At 56.4% G+C, this 16,734-nt stretch overlaps 1 protein-coding gene across 1 annotated transcript in view; it reads right to left on the bottom strand.

Moving 5' to 3' along the window:
• Positions 1–16,734, bottom strand: part of igf1ra (insulin-like growth factor 1a receptor) — a 274,532-nt gene that overhangs the window by 8,747 nt on the left and 249,051 nt on the right. The window contains exons 18-20 of the mRNA XM_070864979.1: positions 16,108–16,267; positions 14,803–14,932; positions 9,666–9,800 (exon numbers count right to left, since the gene is read on the bottom strand). Of these exons, the coding sequence (XP_070721080.1) occupies positions 9,666–9,800; positions 14,803–14,932; positions 16,108–16,267 (425 nt within the window). The remainder of the gene's footprint in view (positions 1–9,665; positions 9,801–14,802; positions 14,933–16,107; positions 16,268–16,734) is intronic.

The following is a 16,734-nucleotide window of genomic DNA, read 5'->3' as shown; positions in this document are numbered from 1 at the left end:
CGGGCGAGGGGAGAGCGGCGAGGGGAGAGCGGGAGAGGGGGCGAGGGGAGAGGGGGCGAGGGGGCGAGGGGAGAGGGGGCGAGGGGAGAGGGGGCGAGGGGAGAGGGGGCGAGGGGAGAGGGGGCGAGGGGAGAGGGGGCGAGGGGAGAGGGGGCGAGGGGAGAGGGGGCGAGGGGGGAGGGGCGAGGGAGAGGGGGCGAGGGGAGAGCGGGAGAGGGGAGAGGGGGCGAGGGAGAGGGGGCGAGGGGAGAGGGGGCGAGGGGAGAGGGGGGGGAGAGGGGGCGAGGGGAGAGGGGGAGAGGGGAGAGCGGGAGAGGGGAGAGCGGGAGAGGGGGAGAGCGGGAGAGGGGAGAGCGGGAGAGGGGGCGAGGGGAGAGCGGGAGAGGGGAGAGCGGGAGAGGGGGCGAGGGGAGAGCGGGCGAGGGGAGAGCGGGAGAGGGGGCGAGGGGAGAGCGGGAGAGGGGGCGAGGGGAGAGCGGGAGAGGGGGCGAGGGGAGAGCGGGAGAGGGGGCGAGGGGAGAGCGGGAGAGGGGGCGAGGGGAGAGCGGGAGAGGGGGCGAGGGGAGAGCGGGAGAGGGGGCGAGGGGAGAGCGAGCGAGGGGGCGAGCGAGCGAGGGGGCGAGGGGAGAGCGAGCGAGGGGGCGAGTGGGCGAGGGGAGAGCGAGCGAGGGAGAGGGGGCGAGGGAGGCGAGCAGGGAGAGCGAGCGAGGGGGCGAGGGAGACGGAGCGAGGGGGCGAGGGGAGAGCGAGCGAGGGGGCGAGGGGAGAGCGAGCGAGGGGGCGAGGGGAGAGCGAGCGAGGGGGCGAGGGGAGAGCGAGCGAGGGGGGCGAGGGGAGAGCGAGCGAGGGGGCGAGGGGAGAGCGAGCGAGGGGGCGAGCGAGCGAGGGGCGAGGGGAGAGCGAGCGAGGGGGCGAGGGGAGAGCGAGCGAGGGGGCGAGGGAGAGCGAGCGAGGGGGCGAGGGGAGAGCGAGCGAGGGGGCGAGGGGAGAGCGAGCGAGGGGGCGAGCGAGCGAGGGGGCGAGGGGAGAGCGAGCGAGGGGGCGAGTGGGCGAGGGGAGAGCGAGCGAGGGGAGAGGGGGCGAGGGGAGAGGGGGCGAGGGGAGAGCGAGCGAGGGGGACACTGTAATATAGCTAGGGCGAGGGACTGGACATTTCAAGAGTTCCAATACTCACTGTGCACAGCACAATCTCCCGCCCGCCCGAGGGAAGGAGGAAGAGGGCGAGGGAGGGAGAGGAGGGGGGCCGCGCGAGGGAGACAGGTGGGGCGCGAGGGAAACAGGGGGCGCGAGGGAGACAGAAAGAGAGGCAGACAGGAGTCGGCCATTCGGCCCCTTGAGCCTGCTCCGCCATTCAATAAGATCACGGCTGATCCGATCTTGGGCTCAGCTCCACTTCCCCGCCCACTCCCCATAACCCTTCACTCCCTTATCGTTCAAAAATCTGTCTATCTCCACCTTAAATATATTCAATGACCCAGCCTCCACAGCTCTCTGGGGCAGAGAATTCCACAGATTTTCAACCCTCAGAGAAGAAATTCCTCCTCATCTCCATTTTAAATGGGCGACCCCTTATTCTGAAACTATGCCCCCTAGTTCTAGATTCCCCCACGAGGGGAAACATCCTCTCTGCATCTACCCTGTCGAGCCCCCTCAGCATCTTATACATTTCAATAAGATCACCTCTCATTCTTCTAAACTCCAATGAGTATAGTCCTCAGTGCCTGTAGGTTTCGGTTGAGGGTTTTGGGAGGGGGAACGGGGGGTTGGAGAGTAAGGAACTCAGTCACTGTTACCGCTCCTGATCCCAGCGGGAAGGTCGCTGTGTGCGGAGGACAGGGAGAGCTTGAGGACCGATGCACCCCTTGGCCAAATAGTCTGCCAACGCTCGTTATGGAGGCTGGCAAATTGCCAGCAGGCACGTGATCCCCAAATGCAAGTCGGTGCCTTCAGGTTCGGGCGGGGGGGTGGAAACAGAATTAGATTGAATAAAAAGCAATTCTCCTCATAACTGTAGCGCGGCCAACACACAATCCTCTCCTGTGACCTCTATTACACCATGCTGGCTGTGATCTCCCGGCCATCCCCCAGTGGCCTGTAATCAATCTCCGCACTACTTGAGGCTAATGTCAACAGGAACCCTCGGCAGGCTCATTAAGGGAAGGTATTCAAGACAACAAATCACATGTCAAGTGGGCCGTTTACACCCAGCACGGGCCAGCACAACACGCGGGCTGTTATCCGACACCCCGACCTGCCACTGACCAGGAAATGACTTTTAAAGGACAGCTCTCACTGATCAACATCTTTCTTTCACTTGCATTAACTGCCCTCGCCCCTTCCTATCTCTGTAATCTCCCCCAGCCCCACAACCCTCTCCCTCCCCTTCCTGTCTCTGTAATCTCCCCCAGCCCCACAACCCTCTCCCTCCCCTTCCTGTCTCTGTAATCTCCTCCAGCCCCACAACCCCCACCCCCCCCCGCCCCCCCGTGATGTCTGCGCTCCTCTAATTCTGGCCCCTTGAGCATCCCTGATTATAATCGCTCCACCATCGGTGGCCGTGCCTTCTGTTGCCTGGGCCCCAAGCTCTGGAACTCCCTCCCTAAACCTCTCCGCCTCTCTATCTCTCTTTCCTCCAAGACGCTCCTTAAAAAAAATACTTCTTTGACCAAGCTTTTGGTCACCTGCCTTAATTTCTACTTATGTGGTTCGGTGTCAAATTTTTAAAATCGCCTTGGGACATTTCACGACGTTAAAAGACGCGATTAAACAACATCAATGTGTAGTTGTAAGAGGCAAGGGGCATTATGGTGAATGCTGGGAGTCCCGTCCAGCACTGGGAAAGGAGGCGAGTCAGGAAACGTCCTCGATGGCCTCGGTCAGGGCTGCAGGGGCCTCAGGGCTCTGGAGCGAGCGACAGGGAGAGAGAGGGGGACAAATCAAGGCAGTCAGATTCCTGCTCCTGATCGCACCCAGTGGCAACAGCGGGAGGATAGGTTTGGACCTGGCACGGACTCCCCTACGCAGTCGAATAGCACTCAGTGCCAGCCGTGGCTCAGTGGGCAGCACACTCGCCTCTGAGTCAGAAGGTTGTGGGTTCAAGTCCCACTCCAGGGACTGGAGCACATAAATCTAGGCTGACACTCCCAGTGCAGTGCTGAGGGAGCGCTGCACTGTCAGAGGGGCAGTGCTGAGGGAGCGCCGCACTGTCAGAGGGGCAGTGCTGAGGGAGCGCTGCACTGTCAGAGGGGCAGTGCTGAGGGAGCGCCGCACTGTCAGAGGGGCAGTGCTGAGGGAGCGCTGAATTAAGGAGCGCTGCACTGAGGGAGCGCTGCACTGTCGGAGAGGCAGTGCTGAGGGAGCCCTGCACTGTCAGAGGGGCAGTACTGAAGGAGTGCTGCACTGTCGGAGGTGCCGTCTTTCGGATGAGATGTTAAACCGAGATGTCTGCCCTCTCAGGTGAACGTAAACGATCCCGGGCTCTATTTTTCGAAGAAGAGCAGGGGAGTTCTTCCCGATGTCCTGGGGCCAATATTTATCCCTCAATCAACATCACTAAAAAAAAACAGATGATCTGGTCATTGTCACATTGCTGTGTGTGGGAGCTTGCTGTGCACAAATTGGCTGCCGCGTTTCCCACATTACAGCAATGACTACACTTCCAAAAAGTGGTTCGTTCGCTTTGAGAGTCCCCGGTGGTCGTGAAAGGCGCTATATAAATGCAAGTCTTTCTTCCTTTACTTGAGGTGTTACAGCAGGTCAGCCTGTGTAACTGTGGCCACTGCACGGCAGCGGACGGTAGAATTAAAAGCGCTTGCTGACTTGTCGGCAAACGCCGGCACAGACTTGGCGGGTAGGAGCACTTCGGGAGAGCGAGAGACACACAACTGGAGATTGGGTGTCGGCAGAAAGCGAAAAAGAATGATAATGAAAAGCCATAATGAAAGCGCGTCTGTTTCATGGGAAAATCTGGACTGAAATATTTGATGATACGGCAATTTCATTTTAGAACGGCAGCAGATTAATTAACCAATTTTAAAAGTGACAGTAATTGATGATATACTCACCATTTGTACAGTCAGAAATTTGATTTGCTACATTGTCAGACTGCCAACATTACCAAATTAAATTCCAATATTTTCCCACTACAAGTTATCTTGCGTATGGAAATGTTGAGCACTGGCATTCATATCCAGCTCTCGCTACCCACTTTCTGCTCTGCGTCACAATGTAAACTGCTGAGATAGCTTACTTCTGGTATGCATGGAGAGAAAGAGACAGGGATAGAGAGAGAGAGAGACAAGGAAAGAGAGAAAGAAGCACAAAAAAAGAGAGGGTGGAAAGTTAAGGGGAAAAGAGCGCGCGGGAGAGAGGGGCAGAGCGAGAGAGTGAGGAGGGCAGAGCGAGAGAGAGGGGGGGCAGAGCGAGAGAGAGAGAGGGGGGCAGAGCGAGATAGAGAGAGGGGGGCAGAGCGAGAGAGAGAGAGAGGGGCAGAGCGAGAGAGAGAGAGAGGGGCAGAGCGAGAGAGAGAGAGAGGGGCAGAGCGAGAGAGAGAGGGGGGCAGAGCGAGAGAGAGAGGGGGGCAGAGCGAGAGAGAGAAGGGCAGAGGGAGAGAGAGAGGGGCGGCAGAGCGAGAGGGGGAGAGGGGCAGAGCGAGAGAGAGAGAGGGGCAGAGCGAGAGAGAGAGAGGGGCAGAGCGCGAGAGAGAGAGGGGCAGAGCGCGAGAGAGGGAGGGGCAGAGCGCGAGAGGGGGAGGGGCAGAGCGCGAGAGGGGGAGGGGCAGAGCGCGAGAGGGGGAGGGGCAGAGCGCGAGAGGGGGAGGGGCAGAGCGCGAGAGGGGGAGGGGCAGAGCGCGAGAGGGGGAGGGGCAGAGCGCGAGAGGGGGAGGGGCAGAGCGCGAGAGGGGGAGGGGCAGAGCGCGAGAGGGGGAGGGGCAGAGCGCGAGAGGGGGAGGGGCAGAGCGCGAGAGGGGGAGGGGCAGAGCGCGAGAGGGGGAGGGGCAGAGCGCGAGAGGGGGAGGGGCAGAGCGCGAGAGGGGGAGGGGCAGAGCGCGAGAGGGGGAGGGGCAGAGCGCGAGAGGGGGAGGGGCAGAGCGCGAGAGGGGGAGGGGCAGAGCGCGAGAGGGGGAGGGGCAGAGCGCGAGAGGGGGAGGGGCAGAGCGCGAGAGGGGGAGGGGCAGAGCGCGAGAGGGGGAGGGGCAGAGCGCGAGAGGCAGAGCGCGAGGGGCAGAGCGCGAGGGGCAGAGCGCGAGGGGCAGAGCGCGAGGGGCAGAGCGCGAGAGGCAGAGCGCGAGGGGCAGAGCGCGAGAGGCAGAGCGTGAGGGGCAGAGCGCGAGGGGCAGAGCGCGAGAGGGGGAGGGGCAGAGCGCGAGAGGGGGAGGGGCAGAGCGCGAGAGGGGGAGGGGCAGAGCGCGAGAGGGGGAGGGGCAGAGCGCGAGAGGGGGAGGGGCAGAGCGCGAGAGGGGGAGGGGCAGAGCGCGAGAGGGGGAGGGGCAGAGCGCGAGAGGGGGAGGGGCAGAGCGCGAGAGGGGGAGGGGCAGAGCGCGAGAGGGGGAGGGGCAGAGCGCGAGAGGGGGAGGGGCAGAGCGCGAGAGGGGGAGGGGCAGAGCGAGGGTGGGGAGGGGCAGAGCGAGGTTAGGGAGGGGCAGAGCGAGGGTGGGGAGGGGCAGAGCGGGGTGGGGAGGGGCAGAGCGAGAGGGGGAGGGGCAGAGCGAGAGGGGGAGGGGCAGAGCGAGAGGGGGAGGGGCAGAGCGAGAGGGGGAGGGGCAGAGCGAGAGGGGGAGGGGCAGAGCGAGAGGGGGAGGGGCAGAGCGAGAGGGGGAGGGGCAGAGCGAGAGGGGGAGGGGCAGAGCGAGAGGGGGAGGGGCAGAGCGAGAGGGGGAGGGGCAGAGCGAGGGGGGAGGGGCAGAGCGAGGGGGGGAGGGGCAGAGCGAGGGGGGAGGGGCAGAGCGAGGGGGGGAGGGGCAGAGCGAGGGGGGGAGGGGCAGAGCGAGAGGGGGGGAGGGGCAGAGCGAGAGGGGGGAGGGGCAGAGCGAGAGGGGGGGAGGGGCAGAGCGAGAGGGGGGGAGGGGCAGAGCGAGGGGGGGAGGGGCAGAGCGAGGGGGGGAGGGGCAGAGCGAGGGGGGAGGGGCAGAGCGAGGGGGGGAGGGGCAGAGCGAGGGGGGGAGGGGCAGAGCGAGAGGGGGGGAGGGGCAGAGCGAGAGGGGGGGAGGGGCAGAGCGAGAGGGGGGGAGGGGCAGAGCGAGAGGGGGGGAGGGGCAGAGCGAGAGGGGGGAGGGGCAGAGCGAGGGTGGGAGGGGCAGAGCGAGGGTGGGGAGGGGCAGAGCGAGAGAGGCAGAGCGAGAGAGAGAGAGGGGGCAGAGCGAGCGAGAGAGAGGGGGCAGAGCGAGAGAGAGAGAGGGAGGCAGAGCGAGAGAGAGGGAGGCAGAGCGAGAAAGAGGGAGGCAGAGCGAGAGAGAGAGAGAGGGGGCAGAGCGAGAGAGAGGCAGAGCGAGAAAGAGGGAGGCAGAGCGAGCGAGAGAGAGAGGCAGAGCGAGCGAGAAAGAGGGAGGCAGAGCGAGCGAGAAAGAGGGAGGCAGAGCGAGCGAGAGGCAGAGCAAGAGAGAGGCAGAGCGAGAGAGAGAGAGGCAGAGCGAGCGAGCGAGCGTGTGAGCGAGCGAAAGTGAGAGAAAGAATGAGAGTGAGAAAGAGCGAGAGAATGAGGGAGAGAAAAACTGCGAGAGTGAGAAAAAGAAAAGAGCGAGAGAAAAGAGCGAGAGAGAAAGTGAAAGAAAACGAGAGGGGGATAGAGAGAGAAATAGTGAGAAAGTAAGAGAAACTAGCAAGTGAGAGAAAGAGTGAGGGGAAGAATGAATGTGTGAGCTGGTTGGAGAATGAGCACCCAGGGAGAAGTGCTGAATCAGAAGGGCCCACTGCCAGCAAGTCCCAGGACAGGAGGTGGCAACAACAGACAGACTCCAGGCCAATGTGAAGTGGGGCTTCTCAGAAGACGACAATGTTACCACCACACCAATCGTTAACTACCTACTCCAAATGTCACAGCTCGTGTCATCACCCGCACAACCTCAACCACCATCACCCTCTCTCCAACTTCCGTGCTTCAGAAGTGTCTCGGTGACCTTTCCCCGCCCTATGTTCGAGCAACTTGTCTGTACGCACATACCCTTCGCTTCTGCAGTCACAGCTCTTCATTCAGCTTCTGCACTCATCTCCCCGACCTTGCTCAATTCTCCACCGCCACGTTCAAACTCTCTCTCTCTCGCTCTCTCTCTCTCAATCTTTATCAATGTCTGCTGCTCCCACACACACCCCCCATCTTAACCCTTTGTGCTTTCCCTCTGTCCAGGGGCCAGTGTTTTTCCCTGCTTTAGTGTGGTGCCGCCTTCTGATGTCTCGTTGTTGCTGAGGAGGATCTTGAAGAATTTTGGCGATGAGGAAAGATTGGATAGGCTGGGGCTGTTTGCTTTGGAACAGAGGAGGCTGAGGGGAGACGTGATTGAGGTGTCTAAAATTATGAGGGGCCTGGATAGAGTGGATAGGACGGACCTGTTTCCCTGAGCAGGGGGGTCAACAACCAGGGGGCATAGATTTGAAGTAATGGGGGGGGAGGTTTAGAGAGGATTTGTGGGGAGATTTCTTCACCCAGAGGGTGGTGGGGGTCTGGAACTCTCTGCCTGAAATGGTGGAAGAGGCAGAGCCCTCACCACATTTAAAAAGTACTTGGCTGTGCACTTGAAGTGCCGTAACCTACAGGGCTACGGACCGTGAGCTGGAAAGTGGGATTAGGCTGGGTAGCTCTTTGTCGGCTGGCGCGGACACGATGGGCCGAATGGCCTCCATCCGTGCTGTAAATGTCTATCATTCTATGAGGTGACCTAATTAGAAGCCCAAGATTACACGGGATATACGGCACAGACACAGGCCATTGGGCCCAACCAGTCCATGCCGGTGTTTATGCTCCACTCGAGCCTCCTCCCGTCTTTCCTCATCTAAATCTATCAGCATAACCCTCTATTCCCTTCTCCCCCATACGCTTGTCCAGCCTCCCCTTAAATGCATCGATACTATTCGCCTCAACCCCTCCCTGTGGCAGCGAGTTCCACATTCTCACCGCTCTCTGGGTAAAGAAGTTTCTCCTGAATTCCCGATCTTATATGCTCCAGTTATATCTCTAGTTCTGCTCTTCCCCACAAGTGGAAACACTCTCTCTGTATCCACTCGATCAAAACCTATCATCATTTTAAAGACCTCGATTAGGTCACCCCTCAACTGCCTTTTTTCCCCCAAGAGAAAGGAGACCCAGCCTGTTCACCCTTTCCTGATATATATACCCTCGCATTTCTGGTATCATCCTTGTAAATCTTCACTGCACCCTCTCCAGTGCCTCTATATCCTGTTTATAATATGGCGACCGGAACTGTACGCAGAGGTGTAATCTAACCAAGGTTCGATACAGGTTTAGCATAACTTCCCTACCTTTCAATTCTATTATGAGAAGGGGGATTGGAAACGGCTGAAACTGGTCCCGTCCCGTGAAGGGTGCAATGAGTCAATATTCAGAAGTTAGGCACAAGAAAGGAAATTAGGTGGAAACTTTCTCGTCCAAAGTGTATGGCAGTTTTGCAGGGAAGGAGACGGAGGCAGAGAGGATGAACGGGACAATGGGATGCATTGTGCAGCAAGATGGAGTTGCAGGAAAGCGTGCGACGGTGGGCTGTGGGAGGTGGAGGCCCACCAGAAATTGATGGGCTGTTCATTCCTGAGGGCTCTTGTGCTGTGGTGCAGGAACCGCCACGAATAAAGCTCGAGTATTACAGAATAGGAGCAGGAGTCAGCCATTCGGCCCCTCGAGCCTGCTCCGCCATTCAATGAGATCACGGCTGATCTTCGACCTCAACTCCACTTTTCGTTGGATATATTCAAGAGGGAGTTAGATGTGGCCCTTACGGCTTAAAGGGATCAAGGGGTATGGAGAGAAAGCAGGAAAGGGGTACTGAGGTGAATGATCAGCCATGATCTTATCGAATGGTGGTGCAGGCTCGAAGGGCCGAATGGCCTACTCCTGCACCTATTTTCTATGATTCTATCCCCATATCCCTTGATTCCCTTAATATCCAAAAATCTTTTGATCTCAGCCTTAAATATATTCAACGACTGAACCTCCAGTCTTCTGGGGTAGAGAATTGCAAAGATTCACCACCCTCTGAGTGAAGAAATTCTTATTCATCTCCGTCCTAAATGACCGACCCCTTATCCTGAGACTGTGACCCCTGGTTCTAGACTCTCCAGCCCGGGGGAAACATCCTCCCTGCATCTACCCTGTCAAGCCCTGTAAGAATGTTGTATGTTTCAATGAGATCACCTCTCATTCTTCTAAACTCTAGAGAATATAGGCCTCGTCTACTCAATCTCTCCTCATAGGACAATCGCCCTGCATAAGAACATAAGAAATAGGAGCAGGAATAGGCCATTTGGCATCCCAGGAATCAGTCTGGTGAACCTTCGTTGCACTCCCTCTATGGCAAGTATATCCATCCTTGGGTAAGGAGACCGACACTGTACACAATACTCCAGGTGCGGTCTCACACCTCCCTCTTGTGAAGGGGTCCGGAGTATCTCAATCCTGAAGCCAACCAGCTCCACCCCACCCACCTCCCCTTTCGCACTTACAGGCTGTCGGCACAGGATTCCGGTCGCTCCAGCAAGCCACCCTCCATCACGAAGCGCAGCACCTGCTCATTGGACATGCCCTGGTACGGCTGTTCAGCCAGCGTGGCTATCTCCCACAGAACCACTCCAAACGACCTGCGTTGGGAAGCAACAAAAAAATAAGGCCATTCGTTCCAAGTCCATCAGCGCCTCGATTTTAAAACGCTCATCCTCAAATCCCTCCATGTCCTCTCCCCTCCCCTCCCCCCTCCCAATCTCTGTAAGCTCCTCCAGCCCCCGCAACCCTCCGAGGTCTCTGCACTCACAAAAGGCAAGCATTCAAACATCGTCATCACAGGCAGTTCCTCGGAGTCGAGGATCACTTTGCTTCCACACTAGAAGTGAGTTCTCAGGTGACTGAAGAGTCCGATGTGGGACCCACAGTCTCTGTCACAGGCGTTGTCTGGGGCAGACGGTGGTTGGAGGGACGGGTGGGTGGGGAGTCTGGGTTGCCGCACGCTCCTTCCGCTGTCGACGCTTGGCTTCAGCTTGCTCTCGGCAAAGGGACTTGAGGTGTTCAGCGCCTTCTCCCCAATTGGCCTGGGTTTTTAATCTGGTTTTTTGCCTCTCCCAGGAGATCCCATGGCTCCGGTTGGGGTGGAGTGTAGAATGTTTCAGTGCAAGGGGTGTAACAGTTGTGTGAGGCGGACTGGTTGGGCAGGGTGCTCTTTGCCTTTCCGCCATTGTTCATAGGTTTATATGTAACCTTCAGGGCTGCTGACCGAGGGCCGTGTGATTCTTTGTCAGCCGGCGCGGGCACGATGGGCCGGAATGGCCTCCTTCTGAGTGGTAAATTTTTATATTTCTATGCTTTTCCTCCACTTTGAGCAGTCTTGGGCCAGGGACTCCCAGGTGTCGGTGGGAATGTTGCATTTTACCAAGGAGGCTTTGAGGGTGCCCGTGAAACGTTTCCTCTGCCCACCTGGGGTTCGCTTGCCATGTCAGAGGTCAGAGTAGAGCACTTGCTTTGGGAGTCTCGTGTCGGGCATGCGGGTGATGTGGCCTGCCCAGCGGAGCTGATCGAATGTGGTCAGTGCTTCGATGCTGGGGATATTAGCCTGATCGAGAACACTGATGCAGGTGTGCCTATCCTGCCAAGTGACTCTTTGGCTGTGGGGAGCATCATACCCGAGCCTAATCTGCCCAGCAACATGCAGCAAGGGGTCGCTGGACAGACCAGGTGGAACAGGTGTGCCCAGCTGCGTTCCCCTCCCTACCCTTGGTGTCCAGTCAACGGACTTCTAAGCAACAGTGTCTCTCGAGTGTGGGCAGGCTTGGGCTTGGCTATGATGCCCCCCCCCTGGTTAAACTGCTTGTTGATGCTATCTAGGCTCGCGCACACAACACCGCGGCGAGGTACTGGCGAACTCTGGGATCCCATGGAACCCGATCCTGGCAATGAGTCAACACCTTCAGCAGACGAGAGGCAGCGGAAGAAATTGGGGGGAGCTTTTGGCGTTGTTTCATCATTTCGAGTCCAAAAGTACAAAATTAGAGGGAGCATTGGTCACGAGACGCTAAAGTTAAAGGTGGTGCTGAATGATCAGACCGTTGGAACGAGGGATAAAGGCATTTCACACAAATGTATTAGAAACTTGCATTTCTATAGCATCTTTCACGACCACCGGACGTCCCAAAGCGCTTTACAGCCAATGAAGTACTTTTGGAGTGTAGTCACTGTTGTAATGTGGGAAATGCGGCAGCCAATTTGCGCACAGCAAGCTCCCACACACAGCAATGTGATAATGACCCAGATAATCTGTTTTTAGTGATGTTGATTGAGGGATAAATATTGGCCCCAGGACACTGGGGAGAACTCCCCTGCTCTTCTTCGAAATAGTGCCGTGGGATCGTTTATGTCCACCTGAGAGAGCAGACGGGGCCTCGGTTTAACGTCTCATCTGAAAGATGGCAGCTCCGACAGTGCGGCGCTCCCTCAGTACTGCCTCTTCGACAGTGCGGCGCTCCCTCAGCACTGCCCCTCCGACAGTGCGGCGCTCCCTCAGTACTGCCCCTCCGACAGTGCGGCGCTCCCTCAGCACTGGGATGTCAGCGTAGATTTTTGTGCTCAGGTTCCTGGAGTGGGACTTGAACCCACGACCTTCTGACTCCGAGGCCAGAGTGCTGCCCACTGAGCCCCGGCTGGCACTCGACTGTACAAGTACAGAAATAAATCAGTGTACTGGTCAAAAAGAAACAGGTGTCTGGAAGCAAGGCAGATTTTAACAAGGTTGTTTGAATTCTTTCAAACACGGGGAAAAAAAATAAGGCTGGTGTTGCAGGTAATAAAGGAGGATCATTCGTTTCTTCATTCGAAACTCTGAGGAAGTGCGGTTAGTTGGATGTCAGAAAACCCAGCGCAAGATCGAATGCCACACACAAATCCGTTTCGGATGGAAGTCAGCCGATGGTGCCAGGGGAAAAGGTTCAAAGCCTGCCGCCCCGCCCAGCCCGAGTCACCTGACCACATCCTGCTATTGCCCGATGTTTGATGTGATGGCAAGTCCTGCCGCCATTTCAGGGGTGGGGCAAGACGAGGGGGGGGGGGGGGGGGGTGGTGCAGATTTCACTGCGTTTTGCCGGTTTGGCTCTGCCCACCTGACCAGTAGATTGATGTCCTCCTGCAGCCCATGACTTTCCTCTTCATTATCAACCACACTGCCAATTTTAGTGTCGTCTGCAAACTTCTTAATCATACTCCCTATATTCAAATCTAAATCGTTGATGTATACCACAAAAAGCAAGGAACCCAGCACCGAGCCCTGCGGAACCCCACTGGAAACATCCTTCCAGTCACAAAAACATCCATCACTCATTACCCTTTGCTTCCTACCTCTAAGCCAATTTTGGATCCAACTTGCCACTTTGCCCTGGATCCCATGGGCTTTAACCTTCATGACCAGTTTACCATGTGGGACCTTATCAAAAGCCTTGCTAAAGTCCATATATACTACATCGTACGCACTACCCTCATTGACCCTCTTGGTTACCTCCTCAAAAAAAATTCAATCGGGTTAGTCAAACACAATCTTCCCGTAACAAATTATATGCAGTGACTTGTTAATTCCCCGATCCGCTCGCACTCTGACCTCTCCGTCCTTGACCTCTGACACTGTTCCAATGAAGCTCAAGGAACACCACCTCATCTTTCGATTGGGCATGTTACAGCCTTCTGGACTCAACATCGAAACACAGAAACCTACAGTGCAGAAGGAGGTCATTCCGGCCCATCGTGTCCGCGCTGGCCGACAAAGAGCCACACGGCCCTCGGTCAGCAGCCCTGAAGGTTACATATAAACCTATAAACAATGAACAATGGTGGAAATCGAGTTGAACAATTTCAGACCATAACCTCTGCCCACATTTTTTCCACATGGCAGCTATTGATGTTTCTGCCATTTACACCTCCTCTACAACCATCTTTTCTTTCTTCACTTGTCCCGTTACCATCTCCTTTCGCCTCACACCATCATCCCTTTTGTCTCTCGAATCTCTCCTGCCTTCCACCCAATCACAGACCTTCCCTTTTTGTTCTTTCCTCTCCTCTCCTCTCCTCCCCCTGCCTCAGCGCTCACTTAAAACCCGTTTGTAATGTATGCCCCTGCGAGTATGCTCACAGGTTTGTGGAGCTGTTGCACTGTGAGTGGCTTAGCCAGTCACGTGATGTTCACAAGACTCAATAAAACCCCGGCCAGCTGGGTTCGGGGGATCCACGATGGGGCAGGTGGTTGTGAGCCTGGTGGATGAACCGGTAATGTGTAGTGTGATTGTTAAACCTTTGCTAATAAACCAACTAGTTCTTAACAGCAACGTGTTCTGAATTCTTAAGCAAAGAACCCATGAAGCAAATACACTGTTACATCTCAAACTTTTTCCGGTTCTGACAAAGGGTCGTGGACCTGAAACGTTAACTCGGTTTCTCTCTCCACAGATGCTGCTCGACCTGCTGAGTATTTCCAGTGTTTTCTGCTTTTATATTATACATGCAGTGACTGTGAAGAGAAGGAAGCAAAGTTAACCCAAATCTTTCTTGGGATGGGCTTGTGGCTCATCCCGAGACAATCTGAGAAGGTGAAGGGGGGGGGGGTGTTTGCCTCCTTGTGGCCAATAAGAGAATTGCGAGTCAGCAACTCGGATAGGGACCCGGGTCACATGTAGGCCAGACCAGCCAGTAATGTCAGGCTGCCTTTCATCAAAGATATCAGTGAGCCAGTTGGATTGTTGGGACAATCAGCAGCTTTCACGGTCAATCTTGGGATGAGAACGCAAGGCTTCCGAAACCTCTCCAGTGTCTCTATATCCAGTTTTATAGCATGGTGACCAGCAGTGTGGGCTACAGCTATACAGGGTATTGGTGAGGCCACACCTGGAGTACTGCGTGCAGTTTTGGTTTCCATATTTACGAAAGCATATACTTGCTTTGGAGGCAGTTCAGAGAAGGTTCACTCGGTTGATTCCGGGGATGAGGGGATTGACATGAGGAAAGGTTGAGTAGGTTGGGCCTCTACTCATTGGAATTCAGAAGAATGAGAGGTGATCTTGTCGAGATGTATAAGATTATGAGGGGGCTTGTCAAGGTGGATGCAGAGAGGATGTTTCCACTGATGGGGGAGACTAGAACTAGAGGGCATGATCTTAGAATAAGGGGCTGCCCATTTAAAACAGAGATGAGGAGGAATTTCTTCTCTCAAGAGGGTTGGAATTCACTGCCCCAGAGAGCTGTGAAAGCTGGGACATTGAATAAATTTTAAGACAGAAATAGACAGTTTCTTGAGCAATAAGGGGATAAGGAGAGCGGGCAGGGAAGTGGAGCTGAGTCCATGATCGGATCAGCCATTATCTTATTGAATGGCAGAGTAGGCTCGAGGGGCCGTATGGCCTACTCCTGCTCCTATTTCTTATGTTCGATACGGGTTTAGCAAAACCTCCCTACTTTTCAAATTCCATACCTCTAGAAATAAACTCCAGTGCTTTGTTTGCTTTTTTTTTTGTTGCTAACCTGAGTTGCAACCTTTAGCGATTTGTGATAGCCAGGGTTTGAGAGGAGGGGGTAAGGTTCACAGCTGAAGGCGACCAGAAACGTAATAGTCAGACGTACCAGACATCGGAGTGCGTGGTGAAGACTCCATCCTTCAGTGATTCCGGCGACATCCAACGGACTGGGAGCAGCCCCTTCCCGCCTTTCCGGTAATAATCCGTCTCGTAGATATCTCGCGTCATCCCAAAGTCTGTGGGGTTAAGGGCACACATCGCGTCACGATCTTCGCTTTCCACTCGGAGCCCAGAAAACTCTACACTTCTAAGAAGCCCAAGTAATTCAGATCACTTGAGAGGTTCAAAGAATGGCGAATGTCAAGTGGCAGACCAAAACGCGGCCGCAGTTTGAAATAACTACGTTCTCCCCCCACCCCCCCCTCAAGGTGGTGAGTCTGACTGGGTCAGGCTCACGGGCAAAGCCCCCTTTAAGCAGCGAGGCGCTCTTGGCCTCCTGGATTTAGAATGGGCCGCGCAGCCCTTTAACGGGAGCATTGGTCACAGGCACCGGCTGCTACCTTGTCCAAGGCTCCGTGTCGGCAGAAGCCCAGAACCGCGGGGAAAGTCACAGCTGAGCCTGAATCAGTTCTTGGCCAATGGGGCAGACGGGGCCTCGGTTTAACGACTCATCCGAAAGACAGTGCGGCGCTCCCTCAGTACCGCCCCCCCGACAGTGTGGCGCTCCCTCAGTACTGCCCCTCCGACAGTGCGGCACTCCCTCAGCACTGCCCCTCCGACAGTGCGGCACTCCCTCAGTACTGCCCCTCCGACAGTGCGGCACTCCCTCAGTACTGCCCCTCCGACAGTGCGGCACTCCCTCAGTACTGCCCCTCCGACAGTGCGGCTCTCCCTCAGCACTGCTCCTCCGACAGTGCGGCACTCCCTCAGCACTGCCCCTCCGACAGTGCGGCACTCCCTCAGCACTGCCCCTCCGACAGTGCGGCACTCCCTCAGCACTGCCCCTCCGACAGTGCGGCACTCCCTCAGCACTGCCCCTCCGACAGTGCGGCGCTCCCTCAGTACTGCCCCTCCGACAGTGCGGCGCTCCCTCAGCACTGCCCCTCCGACAGTGCGGCGCTCCCTCAGCACTGCCCCTCCGACAGTGCGGCGCTCCCTCAGCACTGCACTGGGAGTGTCAGCCTAGACCTTTGTGCTCCAGTCCCTGGAGCGGGACTTGAACCCACAACCTTCTGACTCAGAGGCGAGGGTGCTGCCCACTGAGCCCTGGCTGACACCGGAGTGTATGACAGTACGATACGCACAGACAAATATATTGTTAAATCTTTTTACTCGAGGAAGCCATGAGTTTGAATAAAGATCAGATGATGGTGCTTTACAGCTGCTAGTGACCACAGCCAGGAAAACCCACCTCCAATCTTTACAGTATAATCCTCTGCCACCATGCAGTTTCGAGCGGCTAAATCACGGTGAACAAACTTGTTAGCGTTGAGGTAAGACATGCCATCAGCGATCTCGCCCGCCATCTGCGTCATCTTCTTCAGGGTGGGTGGTGAGTGACCTGGGTTATTCTGTTGGGAGATCCACAGTATAACTGAAGCATCCAGTACTCCCGATTCGAAACTGATCCTTTTATTCAGCCCAATCCCAATTATCCTCTGCTTCTGCACACTTAGCTCAACTGGGCCTTCCTTCAGCCTTACATGGGAACGGTAGCGTAGTGGGTTTGTTATGGGACCAGTAATCCAGGGCCCTGGACTAATGATACAGAGACCCAAGTTCAAATCCCACCACGGCAGCTGGGGAATTTAAATTCAGTTAATTAAATAAACCTGGAATAAAAAAATTAGTATCTGTAATGGTGACCAGAAAACCACTGGATTGTTGTAAAAACCCAACTGGTTCACTAATGTTCCTTTAGGGAAGGAAATCTGCCGCCCTTACCCGGTCTGGCCGATATGCGACTCCAGACCCACAGCAATGTGGTTGACTCTTAACTGCCCCCTGAAATGGCCCAGCGAGACACTCAGTCGTACCA

This window comes from Pristiophorus japonicus, chromosome 21, assembly GCF_044704955.1.
Source record: "Pristiophorus japonicus isolate sPriJap1 chromosome 21, sPriJap1.hap1, whole genome shotgun sequence".
NCBI classification, from domain to species: Eukaryota; Metazoa; Chordata; class Chondrichthyes; family Pristiophoridae; genus Pristiophorus; species Pristiophorus japonicus.
Note: the sequence above shows the minus strand (reverse complement) of the source record. Positions and strands in the feature narration are given on the sequence as shown.